We start from the raw sequence: 10,519 nt of genomic DNA, 5'->3' as shown, positions 1-10,519 counted from the left end.
CAAATCGACATGGTGCCTTGAATTGGTCATACAAGCCAATAAAAAAGGGGTCATTTGACGCATGTCGAGAAACAACGTGCTCTCAAACAGAGGATATGGCCTATCCGGACAACCTACGCTGAACATGTCTTTTTTTTGAACATTCTTGAAACAATCCCAACTTTTGCGAGCAGGTGGGCATGACCATGGTAGACGTCCATGCTAGATTTGAAAGAAAATATATTTTAAAATCATAATTTAAGCATGTACTTAAAAGTTAAAACTATTATTTTAAGTATTTAACATAGTACAAAGGGATAAAATTCAAAACAGTAAATGCTTTTTTAAAAGCCTTTAATAAATGTTTGGATTTTTTACTTGAAACTGTTATTTTGGTATTGCAAATAATATTTCAATTTTTCTGAACAGGTTTCATTTAGAATAATAGTTCAAAAAGGAGAAATTGAATTAAGTAAAAAGAGCAGAAAGTTCATTGATTAACAAATGTCCATGTATTCAAAATTCTTTGACAAATGCAAAAATATTCCATTTTCAAACTTGTTCAAAAACTACAAAAATGTTCTGAGAATTGCAAATAATGTTCGTGCTTTCAACATTTGTTTGGAATTTCAAAAATGTTTCAGTTTATAAGAAAATTCGATGCAGATACAAAAAAAGAGAAAATTCATAAAAATAAATTGGTTTCAAATTTTTCCTCGTATTTTTCCAAAAAACTAAATTCCAAATTTATTAGTGTTTCTAAAATAAGTTCATAAAATTTAAAAATTGTGTATGTTCAACATTTTGTTTGCTCTTTTTAAAAATTGATCGTGTTTTGAGCTGAGCATTTTTGAAACACAGATTTGCTTGTGAAAAAAATTCTGTACAATTTTAAAGAATGTGAATATTTGCAATTTTTGAACAAAATTTGAAATGGCAAACATTTTATGAAATTTCAAACAAATTCCTGTGCGTGGCGTCGTCTATTTGGGGAGCTCCTAGTCAGCGCTTTAAGCGCCGGTTAGGAAGTTGGTGCTCGCACACCCGTCGGACGCTGCCTAATATTGCGTCAGCTCGCTCGCCTACTCATCGGCTTTGCACGCTAGCTTTGAAAAAAGTTCACAAGTTTAAAACACAATCTTCAAAGTTGAAAATTGTTCAGAAGTTAAACTTTAACAATTTTGCGACTTTGAAAATTTTACGAGTTAAAATTTTAAAAAATATCATGAATTTAGAAAAGGTTCCTGGATTTGGAAAAAATATGAATTTAAAAAGTCTTCATGAGTTTATTTAAAAAGTTGACGAATTTAAAAAGTCCACTAGTTTATTAAAAGTTGCCAGATGTCATAAAAAATGTTTTACAAATTTTGAAAATGGTCAAATCCAAAAGAAAATTCATGAAAAATAGAAATTAAAAGGAAAATAAAACGAAAAATTAAGAGAAAAAACAAGGGAAAACCATGCTTGAAAAAACAAAAACAAAAATCTCCCAGAAAAACCTTGCAGAACTTGAACGCGAAATGTACACAACAAGAAGATGAAATAGAACTATTCACAACCAGTTATCATTCCCGGCTGCTAACTGTGGTTCAACTAAACCTGTAGGTTTCAAGTTTGAATCCCAATTGATGCAATATTTTTTGAACACTAAGAAAAGGAAAGAAAAATTTAAGTGGGCCAAGCCCAGGGTGACAGAGCCTTTAGCGAGCGGGAGTAGACGTACACTACTCCTCTAGTGTGCATATACGTTTTGGCTGAGTATAATTGTTTGAGAGCATGGCAACCATCCAAAGCAGGGCACTTGCAGCATTTATTGCAGAATGGACGCCAACACCTGATGAAGAGACACTGGAGACAATTCTCCCCGGCAAGGAGGCCCCCAAGGAGTGGATAATGTACTTTGATGGTGCTTTTTCGCTACAAGATGCCGGGGCTGGAGTGCTGCTTGTCGCACCCATCGGAGAGCACCTCAAGTATGTTATCCAAATGCACCATCCCAGGGAAGATGCTACCAACAACACAACAGAGTATGCGGGGTTGCTTGCCGGCCTCATGATTGCAATAGAACTGGGGATAAAGAACCTAGTTATCCGTGGTGATTCTCAGCTCGTCGTAAAGTAAGTGAATAAGGAGTATCAGAGCCCGCTGATGAAAGCATACGTAGAAGAGGTGAGAAAATTGGAAGCACATTTTGACGGGTTGCAAACAGAGCACATGCCCCGTGCAGAAAATAGCATTGTCGACCACCTGTCAAAGTGCGCTGCTCAGAAGCTCCTTGTGGAACCAGGAACTTTTGTACTCCATCTAACTCGACCATCAGTTTCCCCATCAACGTTGGCCAGAAAGAGAAGAAAACTAAACACCGGCAAACATTTCCCGGCAGAGCTCCCTGAAGCCGCTGGTGAGAAGGTTGCCGGGGAGAGCCCTATGTTGGTTGGTGAGTTGCATTCTCCAGCGGAGCCTCGAGCTCTCGCTGTTGAGGCTAGCACTCCCACAACAGAGGTGATGTCTTTAGTCCTTGTCATCGAGCCTCAGGCTCTGGCATGAGCACATCATATCTTGCAAACTTGAGAACTTCCCGATGATCCTGAGGAATCTGAAAAGGTAGCTCGCCAATCAAGTATGTACCAGTTTGTGGATGACACTCTGTACAGAAAGAGGCTGAATGGTGTAAAGTTGAAATGTAACAGTCTAGAAGATGGACTAATGTTGTTGGCAGAGATACATGGAAGTGTGTGTGGCTCGCATCTAGGATCAAGAGCACTTGTCGAGAAAGCTTTCTAGCAAGGATTCTCAGCTCAGCTGGAATTCCGATGCGGGCTGCTGGAGGAAGATCTTGGTAGGATCATTGTCGGGGGGATGAACCCCGGGCAGGAAACGGAACCCGGATCCTTTTCAAAAACATCGGGGCCAGCAACGCCCCTCAAACCGGCTCATACTCGGCCGGGTTGCTCAACCTTGCCGAGTCCCTCAACCCGGCCAAACTCCTCAACCCGGCCCCAATGGCAGGCACGAAACAGCCGAACCCGGCACAACCAAGACTTCTCCAACAAGCCAGCTTCCCCTTGGCGTATTCCTCAAACCGGCCACGGGTCATCTCCCGTCCCGTCCCGGCCGTACGATGGGACGAGTCTCCATCCAAGGGTGAGCAGGGCAACAGTGCCCCACCAACTCCTCTGGTTAGCCGAGGCATGGCAACAGTGCCCCACCTACCCTGCTGACCAGGGCCGGCATGGCTACAGTGCACCCATCATCACTGCTGATGACAGCAAGCGGCGACCTGACGGTGCGCCACTGTAGCGGACTCGACCCGGCCACTCCGTGACGATCGACAAGACGGCTAACAATGCCCCCTGGCGCATGGGGCCCACACCAGGAGAATCCGGCGAGCCCTGACACCCGGCGGGTCCCAGCACCGGCTTCCCAGACAATGACAACCAGGCCCCATGGCCTTGTAACATTACCATTGTATCCCTGGGGGGTTGACCTATAAAACCCCCCAGGAGCCCTCATGCATACGAGCACGAGAACACTTGATCAAACCACTCACACACACACACACCAGGAGAGGGAGCAGCCTAAGCCTTGGCATGCCTTTCTTCTTCCTCCATACAGCTCAAGGAGCAACTCTATACTGTTACATATAAACCACACTCGGCAGGACTAGGGGTGTTATCTCTCCGGAGAGCCCCGAACCTGGGTATGTCTTGCGTCCCTCGCTCGCTCATGCCGACCTCGCCTCTGGAGCCCATCGGTGCCCTCGAGCCTCCTCCTCTCTTTAGCCATCCCTTGGCATCTGCCGTGCGCCCACCACGACAGTTGGCACCCACCGTGGGGCAACTCGAGGTCCCGGATGGAGACATGTTCCAGACAGGGCCCCTCTCCGACTCCGACGAGCCCGTCACGCTGGCGGATGACGTCATCGATGCGCTCGCCGCCTCTTTCGCCGTGCTCCGCATCTCCGATGCACCCGCGACCAATGAGTACCCCAGCGAGGAACTTGACATCTCCGACTCCCCCACCCCCCTCGGCGGCGCCGCTGCCGCCGGGGCAATGGACCTCTGCGTGGAGGTGTTCGTCACCGACACCGGCACTTCTTCTTCGTCCAGCGCGGCAAGGAAGGCCGCCGAAGCCAGGGCCGCAGCGGGTCATGCCAACTCGCCCAACCCGTTGCGTGGCACAATGCAGAGCCTTCGTGTCCCCATCACCACCGATGTCGACGCCTCCAACATCGCCGAGACCCGGACTCGGCTCGAGGAAGACCGCCAGCGCCTACTGGACCTGTCCGAGACGCTCGCTGCCACGCAGCACTGCCTGGACTCCGCTCAGCTGGAGCGCAACGCCGCCTACGGCTTCACGCCTGCCGCGGCCGAGCCAAGCCGGGTCGCCAACGTGCGGGCCCGGGGCGGCGCGATCGGCCGCGCCTTCGGCGCAATCCCTCCCGTCTACGAGACCCCCGTGAAGAATATGCACGCCGCCCAGGCGCCCGTGGTCGGCCTGGATCAGCTCGCCGGCGAGGAGCTGAAGGACCGCCTGAAGCGGGTGAACGACCTCCTCGACGCGGCCAACGCACAGCAGGACCGCCTCAACCAACTCGCCAAGCCGGCGGGATCCGGCTCCATCCACACCAACGGTCCCGAGGACCAGCAGAACACGGCGTCTTTGCCACCCGGCGACACGCATTCCGGCCGCACCCGGACCCGGTGCAACCGTGCTCCGGCGACTGCCGACGGCTTGGGCGATGAGCCGGCCCTGGAAGACCGGCGCCGACGTGATCCTCCCCCGCAACCCGGCCGACATCCGGCTTCAGCCGACCCGCCCGCTCGCGGCGCGGTCGTCAGCCGCCTGGGCCCGCGCGCCATCGATGACACCGACGCTCGCCACCGCCTCGACCAACTCTCCCTCTCCCTGGAGCTGGAGGAGAACAACGTCGTTGGGCCGGCATGCTTCGGCCCGCGCATCCGGGATGGGCCCTTCCACAAAGGGTTCACGCTCCCCCGCGACACCCCCAAGTACAACGGCACCGTCAAGCCGGAGGACTGGCTCATCGACTACACCACCGCCATCGGCATCGCAGGCGGCAACCGCCGTCTCGCCATATGCTACGCACCGCTCATGCTCCAGGGTTCGGCCCACACGTGGTTGAACAGCTTGCCGGTGGGCAGCATCAACGCGTAGGTCGACTTCGAGCAGGCCTTCGTGCGCAACTTCACCGGCACCTACAAGCGACCCGGCCACCCCAGCCAGCTCGCCATGTGCGTGCAGGGGCCCACGGAGACCGGTCGTGAGTACCTCGCGCGCTGGACCGAGCTCCGGAACAGCTGCGAGGGCATCCACGAAGTCCAGGCCATCCAATACTTCGTCATCGGGTGCCGAGACGGCACCCTCCTCAAGCACAAGCTCTTGCGCTCCGAGCCGGCCACTATGGCCGTGCTCATGGTGACGGCGGACAAGTACGCCAACGCCGACTCCGCCATGAAGATCCAGGTGGCGCTGGACGAAGCCAACAAGGCGAAGCCGGTTCCCCCTCCCAAGCCGGCCGGCAAAGGCAGCCGACAACAGAACAATCAGCAGAACAACAAGTGCAAGGCCGACCACTCGGCTCAGCGCTACGACAACCGGCTCGTCGCGGCCGCCGAGCAGGCACCCGCGGCCGAGCCGGCCGCCAAACGCCGGCAAACCGGCAAGACGGCATGGCAGCCCGCCTTGAGCTTTGAGGAGATGCTCGACGCTCCCTGCAAGCACTACAGCGGCGCAAGTCCGTCCATGCACACGCTTCGGCAGTGCGCCATCACTAGGCGCATCATGCGGGGTGACATCCCGCCCCCTCCGGCTCCGGCTCCGGGAGCGGGGCAGCCACCTCCTCCTCCTCCTCCGCCGCCTCCGGCAGGCAGCGCGATGCGCGACGACGTCTACCCTAACCAGAACGCGACCTACGTAGTCTTCACCAGCCTCGATGACGACAAGCGTAGCGAGCGCTTGCTCCGGCAGGAGGTGAACACCGTCGTCCCGGCCAAGCCGGAGTACATGCACTGGTCGGAGCGCCCGGTCACCTGGACCCGGGAAGACCACCCGGCCGTCATGCCGAACCCGGGTGGATGCGCCCTCGTCCTCAACCCCACCATTGTCACGCCTCGACACACGTGCAAGTTCTCCCGGGTCCTCATCGATGGCAGCAGCAGCATCAACATCCTCTACCGCGACACCATGACCAAGCTCGGCCTCGAGGCCAAAGACCTGGAGCCGACCCGGACGATCTTCCACAACATCGTTCCTCGCCTCTCCTGCTCCCTGATCGGCCGGATCCGGCTCGACATCCTGTTCGGCACCAGTGACCACTTCCGACACGAGCCGCTCTGGTTCGAGGTGGTGGATCTGTCCAGCGCGTATCACGTGCTGCTGGGCCGGCCCGCACTCGCCAAGTTCATAGCGGTCCCCCATTACGCCTATCTGAAGATGAAGCTGCCGGCCCCGAAGGGCCTCATCACCATCACTGGTGACTACCGCAAGTCCCTGGAGTGCGCCCAAGGCGGCGCCCGACTGGCCGAGTCGCTGTTCATAGCTGAGGAGCGTCGCCAGCTCGACCGGATCGTCGCGCTGGCCAACGAGATACCGGTCGTGCCGGCTTCGGCCAAGGAGCCGGCCGACGAGGGCTTGTTCCAGCCCTCCAAGGAAACCAAGAAGGTCAAGCTGAACCGGAAGACCCCAGCTGCAGCAAGTACGTTGTCGTGGGCAGCCGCCTCGACAACAAATAGGAAGGCGAGCTCGTCGACTTCCTCCGTGAGAATCGGGATATCTTCGCATGGACCCCAAAGGACATGCCGGGTATTCCGAGGAAGTACGCCGAGCACAAACTCCACGTCCGCAAGGACGCCAAGCCTGTTCGCCAACCCCTGCACCGTTTCTCCGAGGAGAAGAGAAGAACCATCGATGAAGAGGTCGCCAAGCTTTTGGCGGCCGGCTTCATCATGGAAGTGTTCCACCCCGAGTGGCTGGCCAACCCAGTCCTCGTCCTGAAGAAGAACAAGACCTGGCGCATGTGTATCGACTACACCAGCTTGAACAAGTCCTGCCCCAAGGACCCGTTCGCCCTCCCGCGAATCGATCAAGTCATCGACTCCACCGCCGGCTGTGAGCTCATGTCCTTCCTGGATGCTTACTCCGGCTATCACCAGATAAATCTGGACCCGGCCGGCGCCCTGAAGACGTCCTTCATCACGCCCTTTGGGGCGTATTGCTACATCACCATGTCGTTCGGCCTGAAGAACGCCAGCGCCACTTCCCAGCGCTGCATGCAGAAATGCCTGCTGCCGCAACTCGGCCGCAACATCCACGTTTACGTGCACGACATCGTGGTGAAGACCAAGCAGCACCTCACACTCCTCGACGACCTGAAGGAAACCTTCGCCAACCTGCGCGAGTACCAGATCAAGCTCAACCCGGAGAAGTGCATTTTCGGCGTCCCGGCCGGAAAGCTACTCGGCTTCCTCGTCTTGGAGCGCGGCATTGAGGCAAACCCAGAGAAGATCAAGGCCATCGAGCACATGCGCGAGCTGGCTCAGCTGCGCGATGTCCAAAAGTTCACCGGCTGCTTGGCCTCGGCAGCCGGTTTCTCAGCCGGCTGGGCGAGAGGGCCTTGCCCCTATATTAGCTGATGAAGAAGACGACGCCGTTCGAGTGGAACGACTAGGCGAACGAAGCCTTCCAGAATCTCAAGAGCATGCTCTCCACCGCACCCGTCCTGGCCGCACCGGACGAGAAGGAGCCGTTGTTGCTCTACATTGCCGCCACCTCGCGGACGGTCAGCACAGTGATGGTGGTCGAGCGACCAGAGAAGGGCAAGGTCCAAGCCGTCCAGCGCCCGGTCTACTACCTGAGTGAGGTGCTTTCCGCCTTCAAGAAGAACTACCCGCACTACCAGAAGATGTGTTACGGCGTGTATTACCGAAAAAGGCTTTCGCCCCGCTTTATATTATAAAGCCAACCGCACAACAAGCATCCAACAAGGTCCAACACACACACACGCACACACATAAGGAGGTCCACAGGGACAAATAGTACATGAAAGGGTCAATGCTGAGGGCACAGCACAACAAGCCCTAAACCCAAAACACACACGCCACAAACCACATAACCGCCAGGCGGTCTAGTCAGGCTCAGGTGGAGGAGGCGGCAGCGGGGGAGCCACGCGGAGCGCCATCGAGCGAAGATCGGAGAGGAGGGCGGTGATGACATCTCGGTCCTGGGGGCGGCTAAGCGGCCGCCAAAGCTGCAGGTAACCACACAATTTGAAGATTGCGTCAGTCGCACGACGGAGGGGCACCTTCTGAATAATAAGCTTATTTCGAATGTTCCAAAGCGTCCAGGCGAGAACCCCAACGCACAGCCATCTAATATGGCGGTAGCGAGCAGGGCAGGTGTTAAGCTCGGCAAGCAGGTCAGGAAAGTTGGTATTACACCACTGTCCGCCAACCGTTTCGCGGAAGCAGGCCCAAAGGAACTGGGCAGAGTGGCATGAGAAAAAGATGTGGTTAGCATCCTCAATCGTGCCACAAATGGGGCACAGCCCATCGCCCGGGCCATTACGCTTGAGGACTTCAACCCCAGAGGGGAGGCGTCCACAGATCCATTGCCACAGGAAGATCCCTCTCGGCAAGATCATTGGCTGCCGGGATGCCTCTGGCCGGGTTGCCAAATGGGCGATCGAGCTAGCCGGCCACACCATCCTCTACGAGCCCCGCACCACGATCAAGTCCCAGGCCCTGGCCGACTTCCTCGTCGACTGGAACAAGACCCAGTACTTGCCGCCGCCGCCGGATTCGACACACTACCGCATGCACTTCGACGGCTCCAAGATGCGCCTCCAACAACGTAGCCGAGTACGAAGCCCTTGTGCATGGCCTCCGGCTTGCCAAGGAGCTCGGCATCCGGCGGATCCTGTGATACGACGACTCGGACCTGGTGGTGCAGCAATGCTCCGGCGAATGGGACGCCCGTGATGCCAACATGGCAAGCTATCGCTTCCTCGTCCAGCAGCTGTCCGGCTTCTTCGATGGCTGCGAGTTCCTCCACGTCCCACGCGCGGAGAATGAAGCCGCCGACGCACTAACCAAGATTGGCTCATCCCGGCAATCCATCTCGTCCGGCGTCTCCCTCGAGCACCTGCACAAGCCCTCCGTCAAGCCGTCTCTGGACTCCGAGTCCATCTTCGTCCCCGACGACCCGGCTGTGCCTCCACCCAGCCCGGGGACCGCCGAGCCCGGCCTAGGGAGCGCCGAACCTAGCCCGGGGACTGCTGAACCCGGCCCAGGAGCCGCCCAACCCGGCTCAGGGGCTGCCGCCCTTGACCCGGCCACCGTCGTCCTCGACCCGGCCGTCGTCGTTCCCGACCCCGGGGCTGCCGCCACCGGCTCGGGGGCTGCCGCCCAAGAACCCGCCATGGTGGCCGTCTTCGCTGTGGTGACGGCCCCGTCGTGGGCCCTACCCATCTCGGAGTTCCTGGAGAACGGGGTTGTCCCCATGGACGAGACCGAAGCCCGGAAAGTGCAGCACCGGGCGTCCGCGTACAACATCATCAACAACGAGCTCGTCAAGCGCAGTCCGACGGGCATTTTCTAGCGCTGTGTTGAACAAGACAAGGGCATTGAGATACTCCTCGACATACATCAGGGCGAGTGCGGGCACCACGCCGCCTCAAGATCCCTGGTGGCCAAGGATTTCCGCCATGGTTTCTACTGGTCCACGGCCCTCCAAGACGCCGAGTCGCTTGTCCTCAAGTGCGAGGGATGCCAACGCTTCAGCAAGCGCAGCCACCAGCTGGCCTCAGCACTCCGAACCATCCCGATCACCTGGCCCTTCGTGGTTTGGGGACTCGACATGGTGGGACCTTTTAAAACCGCTCGAGGCGGCATGATGCATTTCCTGGTGGCGGTGGACAAGTTCACCAAATGGATCGAAGCACAGCCAATCAAGAAGCTGGACGGGCCAACGGCCGTCCGGTTCATCAAGGATATCGCGGTGCGCTACGGCGTCCCAAACAGCATCATCACGGACAACGGCACCAACATCGCCAAGGGCGCGCTCGCACAATACTGCTCCGTCTCCGACATCTGCCTCGACCTGGCTTCCGTGGCGCACCCGCAGTCCAACGGCCAGGTCGAGCGGGCCAAAGGCCTCATTCTTGAAGGAAATATGCCCTAGAGGCAATAATAAAGTTGTTATTTCTATTTCCTCATATCATGATAAATGTTTATTATTCATGCTAGAATTGTATTAACCAGAAACTTAGTACATGTGTGAATACATAGCCAAAACTGAGTGTCCCTAGTATGCCTCTACTTGACAAGCTCGTTAATCAAAGATGGTTAAGTTTCCTAACCATAGACATGTGTTGTCATTTGATGAATGGGATCGCATCATTAGAGAATGATGTGATGGATAAGACCCATCTGTTAGCTTAGCATAATGATCGTTTAGTTTTATTGCTATTTCTTTCTTCATGACTGATACATATTCCTCTGACTATGAGATTATGCAACTC

At 55.4% G+C, this 10,519-nt stretch overlaps 1 protein-coding gene across 1 annotated transcript; it reads left to right on the top strand.

Annotated features, from left to right (window-relative positions):
* The first annotated feature begins 8,985 nt into the window (after nt 1-8,985).
* LOC141022931 (uncharacterized) lies at nt 8,986-10,179 on the top strand. Its single transcript, XM_073499219.1, has 2 exons — nt 8,986-9,577; nt 9,938-10,179. Exons 1-2 carry the CDS (start codon nt 8,986-8,988, stop codon nt 10,177-10,179), a joined length of 834 nt encoding a protein of 277 aa, XP_073355320.1.
* The last annotated feature ends 340 nt before the right edge of the window (nt 10,180-10,519 follow it).

This window comes from Aegilops tauschii, chromosome 5 (assembly GCF_002575655.3).
Source record: "Aegilops tauschii subsp. strangulata cultivar AL8/78 chromosome 5, Aet v6.0, whole genome shotgun sequence".
Classification (NCBI taxonomy): Eukaryota; Viridiplantae; Streptophyta; class Magnoliopsida; order Poales; family Poaceae; genus Aegilops; species Aegilops tauschii.
Note: the sequence above shows the minus strand (reverse complement) of the source record. Positions and strands in the feature narration are given on the sequence as shown.

What these genes read in the sequence shown, in the direction of transcription:
- LOC141022931 (XM_073499219.1), top strand. Translation starts at nt 8,986, where the DNA reads ATGGCAAGCTATCGCTTCCTCGTCCAGCAGCTGTCCGGCTTCTTCGAT. An exon ending in CAACGAGCTCGTCAAGCGCA is followed by an intron (nt 9,578 to 9,937) that starts GTCCGACGGGCA and finishes AATGGATCGAAG; the next exon opens with CACAGCCAATCAAGAAGCTG.